At 42.6% G+C, this 20,171-nt stretch overlaps 2 protein-coding genes across 6 annotated transcripts in view; one reads left to right on the forward strand and one right to left on the reverse strand.

Annotated features, from left to right (window-relative positions):
• Nucleotides 1-6,863, reverse strand: part of ARID4B (AT-rich interaction domain 4B) — a 189,393-nt gene extending 182,530 nt beyond the window's left edge. For 2 of the 3 annotated variants that reach the window (XM_075064167.1, XM_075064164.1), the window contains exons 1-2: nucleotides 6,620-6,863; nucleotides 5,677-5,740 (exon numbers count right to left, since the gene is read on the reverse strand). In XM_075064167.1, the coding sequence (XP_074920268.1) occupies nucleotides 5,677-5,682 (6 nt within the window). In that variant the 5' untranslated portion in view covers nucleotides 5,683-5,740; nucleotides 6,620-6,863. Of the gene's footprint in view, nucleotides 1-5,676; nucleotides 5,741-6,570 lie in introns of all 3 variants that reach the window. The other variant, XM_075064166.1, reaches the window with a different exon arrangement.
• Nucleotides 6,864-7,197: 334 nt separating this feature from the next.
• Nucleotides 7,198-20,171, forward strand: part of GGPS1 (geranylgeranyl diphosphate synthase 1) — a 48,466-nt gene continuing 35,492 nt past the window's right edge. For 2 of the 3 annotated variants that reach the window (XM_032783124.2, XM_075064178.1), the window contains exons 1-2: nucleotides 7,198-7,390; nucleotides 14,638-14,728. In XM_032783124.2, the coding sequence (XP_032639015.1) occupies nucleotides 14,659-14,728 (70 nt within the window). In that variant the 5' untranslated portion in view covers nucleotides 7,198-7,390; nucleotides 14,638-14,658. Of the gene's footprint in view, nucleotides 7,391-9,459; nucleotides 9,516-14,637; nucleotides 14,729-20,171 lie in introns of those variants that run through there. The other variant, XM_075064177.1, reaches the window with a different exon arrangement.

The raw sequence follows: 20,171 nt of genomic DNA on the forward strand, positions 1-20,171 counted from the left end.
AATTACTGTGCCTAGTGTGGCCGCATGAAATCGAATTTATAATATCAGTTTTATAAAACCGATTTTAGCTAATTCGATATTATCCCGTAGTGTAGACGTGGCCTAAGATATTCAGACATGTTCTGTAAAGCAGTGTTTGCTTTTCTTTCTGCGTAATTATGTAAGCATGAGGAAATTGAAAAGTGACCAGAGGTTGGTTAGTAAGGGGAGCGTTTCTTTTAAAAGGAGTGGTTTCTTGCAAACCAAAAACCAATTCTGGAGAAAAATACATCACAAGTCTTACCTGTTCTCCTATTTTTTCATGCGAGCAGTCCCCAACTAGTAGTGCTTCTGTACCACCCCAGCACTTCTGCTACCGCCCACACAGCTGACTAGAAAATGAAAGGTCACTAAATTCCTTAACTAGTTTCCAGACTGTAGCATGAGCATAAGAGCAGTTGACTTTCGGCTGACTTGTGCTGCAGGATGGAAATTAGTTACTAAAAGCTTAGAAGACATATTTCACGTTAGTCCATCAACTGTACATAACACAATGGACTGGAGTAGCAGACTTGCTTTTGGCAGTATAATCGTAGTATAAGCATGCACCAGTGACCTCTGTCGGAGAGATAGATAGGTTACTGTGAAATGATGCTTGTTGAAACCAATATGTAAATTTAGAATGAAGATGTTAAAAAAACACATTCTTCCCGTCATATAGCTTTGTCAGTTTTGAATGAGCACCCCACAAGACCCGAGGCTATGGAATACAAATATATCTACAACTATGCAAAACTGTAATTTAGGCTGGCACATTAAAGCTCCAATTTTAAAGGTCAAGGAGATACTAACATTTAAATAGGCATTTTTCAACATTTTCTTTTGTTACAACCACATTAGATCTAACCAGACACACACAACAAAACCCCATTTATCCAATCTAACTGGGACCAGGGCCAGATCGGATAATCAAAAATTCGGATAATCCGGAGAATGGGACAATGCAAGGCTGCAGCACTGTCTAGTGGCCATAGGAGAGATCATCCACTTTTGGACCTGTGTTGCTGGTTGTTTGGTTAATACGGAGAGTTAGATAAAGGAGGGTCAGATAAATGGGATTCTATTGTACTTGGTTCACAGTGCAACTCTAAGTTTCTATAATATTGACTACTTCTATTATCATACAGCTAGTCAGCATCAAGTACATTTCCAAGACACAGTGAGAAATTTTATATTAAGTGCTCTCACTAACAAAAGGTAAAGGAAAATACTTTCATAAACACTTTTTAAATATCTAACTATAGTACTCAAATTCCAATTAAATATCTGCAGCCCTAACCTTTAGATTAAAAAAACAACAAAAAAGTACACCTCATGTCGTAGGTCTTTTTTGTAGAGTTAATCCCAACTTTAATATTTTTTTTAAGATACAAAGCTTATAGACTGCTTTTCAACAATTGTGTTATATAAAACTAGCTGTTGGAACATAGTTACTTTGTAAATAGGTAGCTGCTGGCAATCCAAGATTCTTTAAACATCTGAAACACTCTTTATTTTGCTAAGAGTCATGTGCAAGGCACGCAATGTGATTAAGAAAATCTCAGCAAGAACTCAGAAATTGCTATAGCAATTCACAAACCACTCTAGCTTTTCTCTAGTTTAGGTCAGTATGTGATTACAAGAGGGAAAAGCTTTGTTTACCTCTAGTGGAACATCCAGTTTGGTTTTATTCCAACATTTATATAAACAAAACTGTAATGTTTTTTCATCTTTGCAGCTTATGTACATAGCACTCTTGGCAGGCCAAGGTGTTGCATAGTAGTATACAAAGGGATTAATTTATTTGGATCTAGATGTGCTGTTGTGGGGAATACATTGCTATCACTGAGTATAAGGAGTGGTACACATGTTAGGAGAAGGCCAGAAGGCAAGGGCTGGGGGGGCACAGGTGGGCCAAATGGCCAGCTGATTTGAGCATGGCACATGGAGTGATGGGCTGCAGCTGGTGCTTTGAGTAAACCCTAGGATTGCTTCACAGAATCCAACTTTCACAGGAGAGCCATGACTGGCCTGTGGTGCCATCAGTCACTACAGCTCTAGATAGGAAGGTATTACACCTGTTAAACTCCAACCTATGGTAGAGAGCACTGACCCTGGGGAGCAGGAACACCTAGAGATGCAGTATGTGGAGTGGGAACCCCTCCCTCAAGCAGAATCCCCTCCACGTGTCCCCACCCCCACACTCTCACTGTATGAAGAAGCCATGGATTTGTGATTGAGGTGAGGGGAAGTTACCAAGTGAGGGCACTGCCAGGTCATTTAAAGCTGGGGCAGTACAGAGGGTGGGGGCACTGCCAGGTGGGGTTACTAGGAGTTGGGGGGGTGAGCACTGCTAGGTGATCTGAGAGAAGCATGAGGTGGGAGGGCCCTGTCAGGTGATTTGGGGGAATGAGTTTGGGGGGCACTGCTAGGTGGTATAGGAAATAATCACAACAACAGTTCTGAAATAGACTGATCTTTACATATTTATCTTAAGAAAATATCCAAGAGTATCCAGTGGCTTAAGTGGCACCTGGACCCCCAGCTGAAAGTTGTCCCTCCTATTGAAATCTGAAATGGTGCCTGTGCCCCTGTGGATGTGGGGACAGATCCATGTTAAAAAAATGCTAAGGTGGGGAGTGATTCAAAAAAGGATGAGAAAACCCTGTGTTGGGAGACAATATCATCATTGTTCCCCTCACCGTTCCAAGCCATAAATAAGCATGTTAAGTGAACTTCCATTTGTATCACTTTAATACTACTACTTAGTTCTTATATAGCATTCTTCCTCCATGAAGGTTTACAAAGAAGAGTAAATATCCTATTTTCTTTACACAGATGGGAAGAATATGGCACAGTAAAGCTGAACTGTTCACACAAAAACAGACAGTGGCAGAGATGGGAATAGAACTGATCGCCACACTCCCAAATTAATGTCCTATCCACAAAATACACTGACTTGTTCATCTGAAGAAAGGATCACTAAAACAATAATCAAGGCTTAGGGTCCAATCCTGCAATGAGCACAATATGGGCAGGCTTACTATAAAACTGGGTCTTTAGAGTTCAATCCTCTAAACGCAAAAATGTCCATCGTTACACTCTTCCAGTAGATTATAAACAAAATCAGTCATGTTTTTTCAAGCACCATCCTGCTCTGTTTTATCAGTCATTCAGTTACTCCGTTATGTAGATCAATAGAAAAAAAATAATTCCCTGTTCACTCTCTTCTATTACTTCTGATTAGACAAACTTGTATCCTTTCAATATCCTTATGGATATGCAAATTAACTTACAAGACTGTAAACTGATATGCACTTATTTAGCATGAGACATGCTTTGGAAGCTCAAAACCAGCTAAAATTTTATTTTTGTGCTGTAACTCTAAAAAGGAGCTTCACTGTAACTAGCATCTTCCATTTTAAACCCCAAATACATTTTAAAGGGAAATTCCAGACAGTCAGTTTGCTCATGACCATACAGAAGTTCAGAACTCATCATGAACAAATCACAAAACATGTTTTAAAATCCCGCTAAAAAATCACACGTCTTATGTATAACTAAAGAAACTTTTAGCTTTTGTTAATGGATCTGTAACAGGCTTTTATGTCTGATATTTAAGATTTAAGCCTTTTGCTACTTATTCAATTGAGCTAAAAGAGGGGTTTTCATGCTGTGCTATAGCACACTTTTCCCTCCCATTTATGGTCCTCACCTCCACGTTGTACACTAGGCACTTATATGCATCCTTTAACCACAGTATCTGATCAACAGTACCTCCATGGTAATTACACATTTGTTTACATGGAAAAGTAGTACTAGAAAAGTACTTCTATATATTCAGCTGCCTTCAGAGTCCTTTGGAAAAAAAAGTTCACCACTCTGTCTCCTTTTACTCTAGATCAGAGGTTCTCAACGAGGGGTCTGGGGCCCCCTGGGGGTCCACACACAGGTTTCAGGGAGTCTGTCAAGAAGGGCCAGTGTTAGACTTGGTGGGGTCCAGGGCAGAATGCTGAAGCCCTGTCAAGCAGGGCTGAAGTTTGAGGCCCAAGACTAGTCAGCTGGGGTGAAGCCGAAGCCTGAGAAACTTTGCTTTCTGTGGCCACTTGTGGTGTGGGGCCCCAGGCAGTGGTACTGCTTGCTACCCCCTAATGCCGGCCCTTGCTTTCATATGCAGAAAAATAGTTGTTATGGTACAGGTGGGCCATGGGTTTTTTAATAACATGTTGTGGGGGTCTCAGAAAGAAAACGGCTGAGAACCCCTGTTCTAGATTTCATCTCCTGCTCCTATCTGTTATATCCCCCCACATGGACACGAGTAGAAAGAGGACCATGTATTTAGCCAACACTCCACAGACCAGCAAGCCATGGACCACAATTTGGGAACTTCCATATAACACTGCCGTAAATGTTTAACCATAGTTTTTATTTCTTACTAGATGCAACCTATTAATGAAATACAAATATTGGCGCACTACTTCAGGCCTCACTAAGTTATTCCCACATTGACAATAATAGTTAAAACTGTACATTTTATGGCTCTTTCATTAGTAACCAAAAGGCAATGTACTGAACCTTAGGTACTTTACTGTGCTTAGTATCACCTACTGAATCCAGTTAAATAAAACTGTTTGTATCCTCTGCTATTTCTAGTGTTGTATATACATTTGATATATGCACATGGGCACACATATACAGAACCCCAAAGAGGTTTGACTTTAGCAGGAGGTTACTGCATTTAGCAATGAATAATAAAGCTGACAGGCTATACATATACTCAAAAAAAAAATTCTGCAGTTATACAACAAATGTAGTTCATAAGTTTTATAAAACTTATAAGACAGATTTAATACAGCAAAATGTGGGCATGATCCTGATTAAGAACTTTGGGTGCTATTGTAATACAAACAACAGTGTTTAAAACAAGACAGTGTAATCACCAAGAGTAAATCAGGGAAAAGACTAATAATCACACTTGTTAAATCTACTAATGAAATGAAAGATTCTTTATAAAAACATCTATATCGAGTGGAACAATCACTTCAATCAGGCTTGCCTAATATACCAAGTATCAACGGTCTACAAATGCCTCTGACTGACAATGGTGTATATGGATACCGCACACAGCACTAAAAAGGAAACTAAAAAGCAGTTAGAAAATCATTCTGCATCCTACAGCACTACCTTCACTGCAGAGCATCCTCTATACAAACACCACCTCCTCAGCTCACGATTATTAATTCTCTAGAACTCCCGTTAAGGCACAGAAAGTAAATTCATCATTTAACCTCAATTAATGCTTATATTTCCTCTGCAATGTTACTTTCCGGAGCGGAGTGATTGCCCCCTATTCCTTCGTCAAGCTTGGCCCGGCAGCCATGTCCTTACTCCCCTACGAACGGTTGTTTCGGAAAGGGAACGACCTGCTCGCAGTGAACTTACACAGTCCTTCAGCAAAACCTGGCGGAGCCAAACCTGCACAGCAAACACCAAAGGCATCTAAGGCACCACCATGGCAGTGGGGCGAAGCAGCCTGCAGCCTAGATCCGCACCAGCGCCGAGCCTGCCACCGGGGAGCGGGGCCGGGACAAATCGGGCACCATTCCCTCATGCAACCCTCTCCCCATCCCTTCCCAGACAGAGAGGCGAGGGTTTTACCTTCATGACGAGCTCAGGCTGCGGAAAAAAGCCCCCGATCGGGGCTGAGCGGCCGAGGCTGGACCTGGAATTAAAACAAAGCGCTGAGCCACCGCACCAGCCGTTTGCACCGGAGCGCGGGGGGAACGGGCAGGGGAGCCGCTAGGATCCTGATCAACCCCCCTCTTCCCAGATCTCGCCACCCCCCGTTTGCGATCTCTCCCCATTCGGTCCCCCCTCCCCCCGCTCGGCCACCGCTTTCCCTCCAGCCCCCACACACCGCGGCTCGGCTTCCCCTTCACTCGCTGCCATTGACGCCATTTCTGTCAGAGGAGGAGAAACTTGCCACAACAACAACCCACCCCCAGCCTCTCCGGCTGCTCCAGGAGAGTCCCCGCTCCGCGCCCAGCTCATAGGGGCCCGGGCTCTCAATCCTCTCCCCAGAGACCTACGGGCTGGAGGGGGGCGGCGATGTCTGATCCCTGGAAACCCCCCCACTCTGCTGCGGCGGGGGGGGGGGGGAAGGGGCCGCCGCTCCTCCATTGTATGAGGAAGAGAAGGGGGTTGGGTGGCAGCTCTCCCGGTCGGCGGGGCTGCGGCTCTGTGGATCCCGACAGAGGCGGCAGCTTCTCCCACCCCCATCAAAGAAAGCGCTGACTCCGCGACAGGAGTTTTAACAGCAACAGCCGCAACTGCCCAGCGCAGCGGGCCGGACCCGATCTGCAGAGGCAGTAATGAGGCAGCCCCCCTCGGGCTCCTCGCCGCCCCGCAGCGACTCCAGCCCCTCACCACCCCCCACCTCACGCGCGGGGGGAGGGGGGAAATCAGCGAGTCCCGCCGCAGTCTCGCCAGGACAAAAACAACCCCGCTCCCGCCTAGGAACGGCCACAAGTGGCGAACGCCCCGCTCCCTCACCCGCTGGCGGCGGGGCCGGCGTTGCTCTTTCTCCTGCTGTCGCTGATACCTTTGTTCCGCGGCGCCCGCCCGCGGCTCTCCCTGACCCGGGAGGAGATGGGAGACGAAGCCTCCTCCCGGCTCCGGAGCCGTTGGCGTGGTGCTGGCCCCGGATCGATCCCCCAGCAAGGGCTCTGGCTAAGGCTGCAGCTCCGCGCTGCGTATGATGGGGCCGATCCCCCCTGCCAGGACCCGGCGCTGGCGGCGGCTGCTCCGCTCGGAACCTCTCACTCCCCTCCCCCACCTCACACAGTGACTGACGGATAGAGACCCGCCCCCTCCCCGCCCTGGACTTTCTCTATTGGCCCGGAACCGGTAAGGCCCACGCGTCTCCCTGCACCATTGGCCCCCATATCGGAAACACTAACGTCATTTTTCCACCAATTCTATGGAAACAGAGACTCGGCGCCGTAGAGGCTCATGGGTAACGCGGTTCTTTCCCTCGCCGCTCTTCTGCGACCATGAAGCAGCAGAGCCTCACACGTGAACCACATATCCTATGATGCATCGCGCGTGAGGGGCCGCCAGGGGGTGGGACGAATCGAGTGCTAATTAAAACAAGTGGGAGGGCCTAGCGTCTGCGCAGTGAAGCCCTGGTGGCGCATTTTACCCCCGCAACAGCAGAGGGTGGTGGCGGTAGCAGTTGAGGTGGAAGTGGGTGGAGTTTTTAACGTGCTGCTGCCGCCGGTCTCGGAGCTGGGGAGCAAGCTCGGGCCGGAACGGCGGAGCACGGTGCGGCTTGGCCCGGCAACGAGGAGGTGGATGCTGACTTCGGCCGGCGGTAGGTGGGGGTTGGGGCGCCGCCGGTCCCCTCTGCCACCCCCGTGCGCCAGTCTCCCCGGTCCGTGCTGCCAGCCGGGCTCCTTTGTGCTGCCCGGGAGGCTGCCTGCTGGGAGCGATACCTGCCCGGCGACCTGGCGCCTCCCTGGCCTGTTCCCCTCGGGCCGCTGGGCTTGGTTCGCCGCCCCTGCGGGACAGCGCTGCGCTCGAACTTGCGTGGGTCCCGGCCGGCGGGTTGCCTGGCGAGGTGGGGAAAGCGGGAGCCGGCCTCGGCGCAGCCGCCGGTTGGGTCGCTGCCCGGAGCCTGCCGCGGGGGGTGGTGTGCCCGGCCGGCAGGGAGAACTAAAGGGAAGCAAAGGGCCAGTAGCGTCCGCACTCCCCGGGGGTCGTTCTGAAAGTGGACTTAGCCTCTGAGGGTGGCGCCGCCCCGAGAGGCAGCGACGAGCTGGCTCCAGAGTTATCGGGGGCTGAAGGGGCCGCTGTTTGGTCGCTCTCTGGCTGTTGCTGAAATGGCGCTGTAATTTTAAGCATCAGCAGCATTTATACGTAATCAAAGCCACTGCTAGAGCTGATGTACCCAGCTTTTGCCAGAGGTAAGCAATAAATAGACCTCAGGGTGAACCGTGTGTAGTTAAGTTTTGCTACTAAGTCACTGCGGATTTAGCCATTCGGTGTTGCTTGCTTTGTAAAGATATTTAAAGTGTATTTCAGCTCTGAAAATAGTGTAGTTGTGGCATAGTTAGATTCCATGGTGACTGTTTCTCTGACTTCAGTTTCATTCAGTTCACAAGTTACAATTGTATGTTTGAATTGCCAGTCCTGCAAATTTAATATTGGTTTTTAAAAGCAGAATTGTCGTCTTTCTCTGTTACCACTAAAAATAGACTTGTGTAGACTAAATTCTGCCCATAGTTACATCTGGCAACCCTATGGATGATAGCTTGGATCAAAGACAGTGTTTACCAAGACATCACCTGTTACTGCTGTGTAGGTGCTGCTGGGCTAAACGTGACTTTAAAATAATAAAAATCTGTATTTATGTATTCAGTCATTTGACTAATGGTAAATCTGTAATAAGATTTCTATGTAACTTCTGGCCATGACTTTTTTTTTTTTAAACTCCTGGGGGAGTTCTGCACCCCTACATGTGTGCAAAATTCATGTCCCCTGTAGATTTTTTTTTTTTGGGTCCCTGCAGTGGAGGGGGGGGAAACTTCTGGCGGGAAAGCTGCAAGAGCAGTTACCAACCATCCCTGCTGATACCCCCACTCTTAGACTCCTCTGCTTAGCCCCAACCACCTTCACCTGGAAGCCCCTGTGGAATGCAGTTGCCCCTGCAACCCTCCCAATGAGCCTCTGTGCAGCCAGATCTGCTCCTCCTCCCCTCTGCCCCCGGATCCCTCACTGGGGTGACCAGATGTCCTGATTTTATAGGAACGGTCTCAATTTTTGGATCTTTTTCTTATATGGGCTCCTATTACCTATTTTTCATGCTTGCTGTCTGATCACCTATCCCCCCCCCCCCCCCCACTGAGCTGCCTGCTCCCAGATTGTCCTACACAGAATCCTTTCACCCCACACACTGAGACCATCCACACTTGGATCCTACATGGTTGAGCTTGCCTGCCTTGCACCTGGTGCAGAGGGGCAGGGCCTCATGGTGCTTCTGGGGCAACCCCAGGCCTTGTGCTGCATCAGGGTTGGGTATAGCCTCACCGCAGTGTCTGTGTCTGAGAGCTGAGGGGGACTGTAGGGTGATCTCCTACCTTTGTGCAGCCAGTGGCCTGTGCTCCCCACTGCCATGCTGGAGCCTGTGCATTTATTTATTGACAAATGAAACTCGCAGAACTTGGCATATTTTTAAAAATTCTGCATATAGTATTTTTAATCTTTTTGTGCAGAATGCCCTTGAGTAAAATTTAAGATAAACCTATAAATTGGCTTAATAGGAGCCATTTCAAGGACTTGCAGCAACAGTGATAGTAAAAACTGCTTAGATTGCTAAAACTGGAAATATTAACTTGTAATGCATCTGTTTTGGACAATGAGACTAGCCTGGTTTTAATTTCTAGTTTTATTAGATGCTGCTGCTGCTCTAAGAATTGCAGACAGTATTTAGAGACAAGGTGGGTGAGATCTTTTTATTGGACCAACTGCTTTACTGCATGTCTCTACTTTGATTTTGTCTTTTAAATTGAGAGCTCTTTGCAAAGTGCTAGAATACTATGGATGTTAATGTAAACAAGCAATAGAATTGGTGGTAATAAAATGAGTGCAAAAATCAAGATAAAAGTTAAATACTCTATTAAAGTGTGTATTTTACTGAGCTGTTTTGGCAACACTTGTCTCCCTTAAGAAATCACTTCTCCACAAGTGAAATAGTTAGCTGCCCATGGATTGGAACATACCTCTTTTGTTACCAGCAACACCATGCATCAGGGAAGAGGCAAAGTGAAGAATAAATGTTTAGACTGAATCTAAATGTTGTAAACTAATATAATAACCAAATTGGGATTTGGACAAAACAGCACTGTGAACACCTCTGCTCTTGCAAAGAGGGCTATGAAAGCTTTTCGTAACAAATAACTATTCTATTAGGTCTGAAATAGAGCCTCTGTCCTTGCACATGCTTTTTAACCCTGCTGGGGAATCTTCTTAGCCGCTGAACTGCTGGTGCCACTTTCTTTGGAGGTCTCCTGTTCAATCACTGGCTTAGGTGGCGTGACGACATATATTTTCAGGTGTCTGTACTGGCACATTTAGAACATAAAGCCAAATTTATTGATTACAAGTCCAAAAAGGACTATTGTGATTGTGTAATCTGATCTCATGTATAACACAGGCCATAGTTTCTGCAAAATAATTCCTACAGCATATCTTTTAGAAAAAAGAATGTCAGTGATGGAGAATCCACCACGACCTTTGGTAAATTGTCCCAGTGGCCAATTACACCTTACTTCCAGTCTGAATTTGTCTTGCTTCAGTTTCCAGCCATTAGATAACTATACCTTTCTCAGCTAGATTGAAGAGCCCATTATTAAATATTTGTTCCCTGTGATACTATAGACCATAACAAGCTTACCTCATAACCTTGTAAGCTAAATAAATTGAGCTCTTTGAGTCTATCACTATAAGGCATGTTTTCTAGTCTTTTAATTATTCTTATGGCTCTTCTCTGAAACCTCTGATTATCAACCTTCTTCTTGAAGTGTGGACATCAGAACAGGACACTGTATTCCAGCACCAGTGCCAAATACAGAGGTAAAATGATCTCTGATCCTACTCGTGATTCCTCTGTTTATACATCCCAGAATCACATTAGCTCATTTAGGCACAGCATCACGCTGGAAGCTCATGTTCCTCTGGTTATCCACTGTGACAACTCCCAAATCTTTTTGAGTCACTGCTTCTTGTGAAGGAGACCCCCCACTGTATAGCATGGCCTACATTCTTTGTTAGATATATATTTACATTTAGCTGTATTAGACTAGGCACAATAAGCATTTTATCAAGTGATCTAGATTGTTCTGAATCAAGGACCTGTCCTCTTCATTATTTACCACTCTCAATTTCTGTCATCAACAAACTTTAATTTGTTGAAGTGATTATTATCCTTCATGTCATCGATAAAAATGTTAAGCCTAGGACTGAGAACCAATCCCTCCTGGATATGACTGGAAATACAACTGATCTGTGACTATTTCCTGTTTATAGTTACATTTTGATAGTTATCCGTTAGCCAATTTTAATCCACTTCACATGTGCTACGTCAATTTTATATCATTCTAGTCTTTTGTTTGAAGTGTTGTGTGAGTATCGAGTGAAATGCGTTAGAGGTCAAAGTATACTGTGTCAGCACCATTACCGTCATCAACTAAACTTTTAATATCATTTAAAAAAAATCAAGTTAAACAGGGTCTATTTTCCATAAACTTATGCTGTTTTGCATTAGTTACCATACTTAACCCTCCTCTATTAAACAAGTTCTGTATCTGCTACTCCATTATTTTGCCTGGGATCAGTGTCATACTGACAGGCCTTTAATTCTCACATCATCTCATTTACCTTTTCTTAAAATTTGGCACACATTAGCTTCTTTCCAGTCTTCTGGAACTTCCCCATTGCTCCAAGACACTGGAAAATCAGCATTAAAAATCCAGTGAGCTCTCCAATTAACTTCAATCCCAGAGGTTTAAAAGAGCTATCTGGAGCTGCTGAGGTAAAAGTATGTAACTTTACTAGTCATCCTCCAGAAAGATAGTGAAATAGAAAGTGTTATGCACCTTATGATGAGACTATATCTTCTGGGTTTTCCCCCAAATACAGAACAGAAATATTTATTGAACGCTTCTTGTCTTTTCTGCATTATTATTGATGATTCTACCACTTTCAGCTAGTAAGGAACAAAAAGAATCCTGGTAATGGTCCATAATATATTTACAAAACTCCTTCTTATTGTCCTTAACTCTGCTGGCCATAGTGGGTTTTTTCCATTGTGTCCCTTGGCTTCTTATATCAGCTTGCTACAATTTCTAACTTCTGCCTTATTCATCGTCAACTTTCCCTTTTTTTCCCACTTGTTTTTATCTATATCTATATGCATGCTTTCACTTCCCTTCTAAAGCAGATGAGTTGTTTTTTTTTTTTTTAACTAGATCTGCTACGTTCTTTTGTTGTGGCACTTGACCCTCTTGCAGTGTATCTACTGCGTGACTGCTTTGTTCTCCTCTTCACAGGGCTCTTCTTGTGGCACTGACCAGCAGTTCCTGTTCTCTTTATGAGCAGTTAGGCTGCCTTTTATTTTTTTTCAGCTGCTTCTGTAGGATTCCCTTCTCTTCTCGACCAAAAAATAGTCTGATCTAAGGTTGGGTATTTGACTGATTCAAAAATAATTGGTCAAATGTCAAATGGTCAGATGTGTTAAAGTGTTAACTATTAGAGCAGTACCAAAAGAATAGTGTATAATTTCCAATAAGGTTAGCTTTAAATTTTTATATTTGAGTTATTTTAATGCTGAAAAATGTGAAACTCGGTAAAATGAAGTTCTGAAGAATGGCTCTATGCTGCAGTCAGAAGGTTAGGTCACTGCCTACATCGGGGCATTCTTGGTGGAATATATAACAATATTTTACCTTGATCAAATAGATGGTTAGTTAACATTATTTGACTGCTCAGTTGACCAGATTGTCAAGCCTAGTCTGGATATCCATAAAAGCATCTGGAAACAAGAAAGAGGCAATGACATCTTCTCCATGGACCACCCAGTGACTTACAGATCAGTAGGGGACACTGTCTTAACTAGCAATCTCTTGTTGTGAAAGGGCAGAGGGAATTAGGTTTGGGTATGTATGTAACAGTTTGAAGATATTGCATGGTGAGTGAGGCACTGTGTGAGTAGGAATTTCTGAATATCTTGTATCTGATCGAGAACTTTATAAGGCATCACAAAACAACATCTTTGTTGAAGAGAAGGTAAACCTATATGCTCACCTTTTTGAAGAACTCTATCTTGAAAAACCATTTTCTCTAGAAATGTCATTTTGCAATAACTGCCAAATATGCTTACTGTAGCAGAAGAGTGCGCAACTAACTCTGCATATTGTACAGCTCTGGGAAAGATCTGGAAGGAAACCTTAAGTTTCAAATTCATATTCTCTGAAATTAACAGCTTTCAGAATCTTAGCTTTTGGCCCTGTGCTTTTTTACAAAAAGGGCATGTGTTGGATTACCATTTGAATACAGTTTTTTGGCAATATGATAAATTCATAGCATTGCATAATGCAGTTCACAAAATTTTCTCACCTTTCCAGGATCTCCCTTTCTTTATTTTCCCCTAGTTTCTTTCTTTACCCAATTACATCCTTATTTTGGGGTAAGATTGTGATATTCTTACTTTGCAAGTAGTCCCACTGAATGTGGTGCGACTAATGGTGCAAGATACTGTTCAGTGTGAGGAAGGGTATTGCAGTCTGGATTACCCATAAATTAACTTACAGTTAAGGAGGCTGTGTTAATTTATGAGTTTTGAAATGCAAGTCTTTCCTGTGAATGAGGAACACTGTTAACAAGAATCATTTAGGAAAACGGTCTGGAAATAGTAAATGGAATAAAGTTACATCTTAGCAAAAAATTTGATCACTCTCCTTAATATGCCTATTTTCAAAATGAGTACATCACACTTACAAATCTAGCAGCAAGGTTTTTGGCTGGTAGCCAAGGATATTCTTCAACTGTTAGGGCAAAACACTCCTTGCAAGATGCCTTCTAAATAGGCAAGGGCTGCTGCAGTGGTAGTATGAAGTTTCATTTTACTTCAGCAGCTCCAGTCTTCAGATGACATTAAAAGCATTGAGTTTTGAGCTGCTGCATCTGCAGTGCAGCAAGAAAGGTTAGAGGTGAGAGGAAGGAAAATGAATTACAGAAAGAAATCTGAAAAAGTCACAAAAATGGAGAGCCTGAGAAGAGAGAGGACATGAACTGAGAAATGAACATTTAGATGAATAAGCTATACAAACAAATAAATCCAGAATTGGCAGTAAGAGAACTTGAAACAAATGGAATACATGGTAGAAAAAATAAGGATAAAGAGAACCAAACACTTAAACTGATCTAAAAGAATAGGACATAGCAGACATAATGATATGAATTTTAAAACAAATATGAAAGAATGAATAAGCCAAAAATGGAGTTTTAAAAATGCCTTAAATTCAGTTTTTTTATTTTTAATCAGGACACTTAGATTAAACTTGTGTATGCATTCCTGGACATAAACACATGTTTAGAATTTGAATTATTCTGACTAACTTTTAGAAATCTACATAATGATGCTTGATAGTTGTGTGGGATTCTGTTAGCTAATTTTTGAATACCCATTCACCAGAATATCTAAAATGTCTAAAGACCCAAACATCAAAGATTTTTAAAAGTTTATAACGAATTTCAATTTAAATAGGTTTTGCTTTGTAAATAATCAAAACAAGTTCCCCTGGTTTTTAAAAATGTGCTGGTTAAAGTATATAAAGCAACAGCAAGCAGACTTTATTTTGTAATGTAAAACCAGTTATAGTTAGAAAACGATGGTTTTCTTTCAAGCAACACTTTTTTTTTTTTTAAATGGGCCTTTGTCCTAAATCCCTTAAGCATGCTTATCTCTTCCCTTCTTTCTTAGAATTAAGGGCTGGCTTCCATTCTATATTTTTACTTCTCTAACATTGATTGTGGTAGTGAGAAATCTCTTTTCTTTGACAGAGTGGAACACTGCTTCTTGAAATGGAGGGAATGGAAGAAACATCTGAAAGAATTCTTTTAGAGCCATACAAGTATTTACTTCAACTGCCAGGCAAGTGTCCTTTTATCATTCTGTTGTGTTTGTCTACGTGTTTTCAGAGACTGATCAAATTCAAAAGAATAAGAGGACAATTCTGTCCAGTCTTGACTTGTATGGAATTTGATTCTGAGCGGTTTTATTCAAAGGAGCAGAATTTTTCTAGTTAGTCTAATCCTAGTGGTTAGGATTTTCTAAGAGAAATCTAGCACTTCTGAGATTGTCCCTCTGATCTATCCAATTCAGAAATTGTTCTTCCCCCTCCTGGCACCACTCCATTGTACGGAACCAATATAATGTCTGATGCAATGGTACACATACTCCCAGCTGAGAATCTCAGGAATACATAGAGGTCTTCCAGGGGGTACATGAACTCATCTAGATATTTGCCTAGTTTTACATAGGGCTGTCACGTGATTTAAAAAAAATTGTGATTAATCACACTGTTAAACAGCATAGCATTTATTTAAATATTTTTGGATGGTTTTTCTCCATTTTCAAATGTTGATTTCAATTATAACACAATACAAAGTGTACAGTGCTCCCTTTCTGTTTTTTTACAAATTTGCACTGTGAAAACAAAATAAATGGTATTTTTCAGTTCACCTCATACAAGTACTGTACTGCAATCTCTTTATGGTGAAAGTGCAACTTACAAATGTAGAATTGTTTTGTTTTTGAGTGCAGTTATTTTTTTTGTACACAATCTAAAACTTTAGAGCCTACAAATCAACTCAGTCCTACTCATTCAGCCAATCACTCAAACAAGTTTATTTACATTTACGGGAGATAATGCTGCCCACTTCTTGTTCACAATGTTACCTGAAAGTGAGAAAAAGAGTTTGCACGGCACTGTTGTAGCTGACATTGCAAGATGTGTACATGCCAGATGTGCTAAAGATTCATCTGTCCCTTCATGCTTCAGTCACTATTCCAGAGGACATACGTCCCTGCTAATGATGGGTTCTTCTCAATAACAACAATCCAAAGCAGTGCAGACTGGTTCACTTTCATCACCTGAATCAGATGCCATCAGCAGGAAGCTGATTTTCTTTTTTGATGGTTTGGGTTCTGTAGTTTCTGCATTGGAGTGTTGCTCCTTTAAGACTTGTGGAGCATGCTCCACACCTAGTCCCTCTCAGATTTTGAAAGGTGCTTCAGATTCTTAAACCTGGAGTCCAGTGCTGTAGCTATTTTTAGGAATCTCATGTTGGTACCTTGTTTGAGTTTTGTCAGATCTGCAGTAAAAGTGTTCTTAAAATGAATAGCATGTGCTGGGTCATATTTCATGTTGTTGTAGTCTCGGATAATATGGCAGAATGCAGGTAAAATAGAGCAAGAGACATACAATTCTCCCCAAGGAGTTCAGTCCCAAATTTAATTAACATGTTGTTTATTAAACAAGCATCAGCATTGAAGCATGTCCTTTGGAATGGTGGTGGTCAACGCATTAAGGGGCATACGAATGTTTAGCATATCTGTCATGTAAATACATAGCAATGCTGGCTACAAAAGTCCCTTGTGAACGCCTGTCCTCATTTTCAGGTAACATTGTGAACAAGTGGGCACCATTATCTCCTGTAAATGTAAATAAACTTTTGTCTGAGTGATTGGCTGAACGAGAAGTAGGACTGAGTGGTCTTTGTTTTGTTTTTGAGTGCAGTTTTTTGTTCATAATTCTACATTTGTAAGTTGCTTTCACCATAACAAGATTGCAGTACAATACTTGTATGAGGTGAACTGAAATACTGTTTCTTTTGTGTTTTGAAGTGCAAATATTTAATCAAGTGAGCAGTATACGCTTTATATTCTGCATTGTAATTGAAATCAATATATTTGAAAAATGTAAAAAAAAATCCGAAATATTTAATATTTCAATTGGTATTCTATTGTTTAACAATGCAATTAACTGTTTTTAATAGCAATTTTTTAATTGCATGAGTTAACTGCAATTGACAGCCCTAATTTTACAACAGGCTACATAAAAAGCACTAGTGAAGTCAGTACAAACTAAAACTTCATAGAATTTGTTTATGTAAATTTTATTTTTATATGGCAAAAGGGAAAGTAAAGCAATTTTTTTCAGTAAGTGTGCTGTGACACTCATGCCTCATTTTGTAAGCAAGTAGGTCTTACGTGAGGCGAAACTGAAGGGTATGCAAGAGAAATCAGACTCTTAACCTTTCCAGTACAATAGTCTGGAAAGGTTAAGAGCCACTGATCCAGTATGTCTGGTGAAACAAAATACTAAAAGACTTGGTCCAGCTCTTGTGAAATGGACATAGTCAATCCTGAGCTTACTATTGACCTGTGCCTTGGTGTATTTGGACCTTTTGATCTCTCTGTACTGTTGGTTTCTCAGTTATGCCCTTTTCAGCATGCTGCTTAAACATTTTGGTCATACACCAGAATTTTTCTTTGGACCAATTTCTGCTGTTCTGCGTCACTTAATCTCACCAGATGGTCAGCCAGGGGTTGTATATTGGTCTCAGGCTGGCTGGTAGTATGTTCAGCAGAGGGCCTCCTCGGAGACATGGTAACAATTCAGGCAGAAGGAAGCTGATCTCTAGGACAGTAACTCACAAATCAACACCATAGCATATGTTGTGGCATGTGTACAAGTAAGTGGCTTCTGTAGCTTTCATCCCTGAGCAGTGAAGTATAGAAAATAAATCTGAGATGCCACCAAAGCAGTGACTAGTCCCATATAGGAAGGAAATAGTAAAACTGTTAGTGCATTACAGCAGTGACTTCACAGTACAAACTGGATGGAACTCTTGAAGACTAAAAGTAAGTAATGAAAATGATGTGAATGCCTGTACATACTTGGGAGAAATTTTAGATGTGGTCAAGCAGCTTTCATAGGCATACTGTGGGTACAGAGAGTCCTTTTAGTATGCCAAATATCTGACACAGGCAAGGTCTTGTAGTGAAACCTCTTTGGTTATGGTGAACTTCATTGTTTATAACTGCTGCACTCATAGGGATTATCTGTGTACCACATATAATTCCAGTGTGTCTATTAACTATTTCTGGTTGGAGTGGGGAAGGAGAAGAGAAGCTGCCAGTAACCTTCCTTCCTCCAGGTTAAGGGGGAAATCTCTGACTTGTAGTGATATGTCGGCCAAACTGGACAGTCCCTATGTAAAAGGATAAATGGACACAAGTCAGATACACCACTACCTCGATATAACACAAATTTGGATGTAACGTGGTAAAGCAGTGCCCCGGGGGGGGGCTGCACACTCTGGTGGATCAAAGCAAGTTCAGTATAACACAGTTTCACCTATAACGTGGTAAGACTTTTTTGGGCTCCTGAGGACAGCATTATATTGAGGTAGAGGTGTATTAGGAACAGCGATGTACAAAAACCTGTAGAACACTTCAGTCTCCCTGGACACACAATAGCAGACTTAAGGTAGCCATCCTGCAGCAAAAAAGCCCTTCAGGACCAGACTTCAAAGAGAAACTGAGCTTCAGGTCACTTGCAAATTTGACACCACTAGCTCAGGATTAAACAGACTGTGAATGGCTAGACAACTACAAAAGCAGTTTCTCTTCCCTTGGTGTTCACACCTCAAGTGCTAGAAGAGGACCTCATCCTCCCTGATAGAACTAACCTTGTTATCTCTAGACTGATTCTTGCCTGCATATTTATACCTGCCTCTGGAAATTTCCACTACATGCAGACAAAGTGGGTATTCACCCGTGAGAACCTGTTCAGAGTTATCAACAGCCTCCATTTCCAAGGTGTCCATAACTCTGAGGTGCTACTGTGATGTCTCTTCACCCTGTACATTTTTTGGCTATGAAACTGACTGTTCATTTTGCTGAGCTCATTTATTATCATTATAATACTTTCAAGATTGACAGAAGGCTGTTTCAAAAGAGAACACTTCTAAGGGGTCATCTAGAGTGTAAACAGATATAACATGTTTTATCCTGCTCTGTGGAGGGGCATATGGGCTTGGCTATGACTGAGATCTGTAGGGGGTATTACTAGTAGTTCCTTTTTTAAAGTTTAAGCATATTCTGTACTTCAGAAAGATGGAGTGACCCATCTGACACTGCAGTCCTCTATCCATGGAAGAGGTGCATGGTTTTGTCAGTGACATTTGCAGAGTTCAATAGAACCTTAAAGATACAGACTGACCGGTCAACTGGACACAATGGAGAACCAGAAGTAAGCTATCAGTGGAGATGAAACCAGCAAATATTGTACTGTACTGTACCTGTATTGCGTCTTAAAGATAGGCACATCCAGGCTGCCTGTCCCCACCTCCTACTTGCCACAGTGCAGGGCAGCCACTTACAGATAACAGTTGGTGAATGCTGTTTTCTCCTCTCTCCCCACCCTGGCTGGAAGGGGGGAAAGCGTGCAAGCTCGGAGCCTGGGAAATAAACTTCCGAAGTTGCTATTAAAACCTGGCCTGAAATGTAAGCTGCTGAAAGCTGAGCTTCTACCTGCATGCTACACTATGGAGGAACAACTCAGTTTTAAAGGGCCACAGCCTGCACTGTGCACCCACTGATGCTGCAGTGCCTCTAGGTGCCTCATCACTCTTGCAGCCCAGGGGGCTAGAACCAGTTGCCTTTGCCCTCTCCCACTTGTCGGGCAGCCCTGCGAGCCCTTGCTCCAAGCAGTCTGTCCTGAGCAGCATCCCCTAGTGTCTCTTGTTCAGAGTTGTGAACAACCGCCATTCCCCAGGTGTCCGTAACTCTGAGGTTCTGCTGTAGCATGGAAGAAGCTTGCAGATTGGCACTTCTCCATTTCTGCATCTCCTTTGCTACCTCTTTTCTTTTGTGTTAGCATACACTTTAATAATCTTCTGGAAAGAAGGATGCATGGTGAGGTAGAAAACCTTTTTCAGATGACAGTTATTTAGGTTAGTCAAGTCCAGAGAACACAGAACTTCAGAGGGACCCTAACCAAGCTAGTTGAATGGGCAACTTAGTGGCAGATGAAGTTCGATTATTGATAACTTGCAAAGTAATGCACACTTAGGAATGTGCGGAATACTACTTGTGTACCTTAGAGTTCTAAACAATATCCAATCTGGAAAGAAACTTGACATCATTATGGACAACTCAATAAAGATTTCTGATCAATGTGCTGCTGCAGTCAAAAAGGCAGTGTTAAGATGTGTAAGGAATGGGATGGGGAAACAATTCAGAAAATGTAATAGCACTATAGATTAGTAGTTGATGCCCTTATCTAGAATACTTTGTCGGTACTGGTACTCTATCTTAAAGGAGGGAGAGCAAAGAAAGTTAATGAGTGATTAGGAGTATGGAAAACCTCTCACAGACTGAAACATCAGGAATTGTTTACCTTAAACTAGAAGGTAGATCAGGAGGTCCTGGTCTCATGAAACAGGCATTCAGTGAAATTGAAATGTGACAAAGTCTATAATAAAGTGCTTTCTCACTTGGTATGTAATTACTGTGAAACTCATTG

Source organism: Chelonoidis abingdonii, chromosome 3 (genome assembly GCF_003597395.2).
Source record: "Chelonoidis abingdonii isolate Lonesome George chromosome 3, CheloAbing_2.0, whole genome shotgun sequence".
Taxonomy (NCBI): Eukaryota; Metazoa; Chordata; order Testudines; family Testudinidae; genus Chelonoidis; species Chelonoidis abingdonii.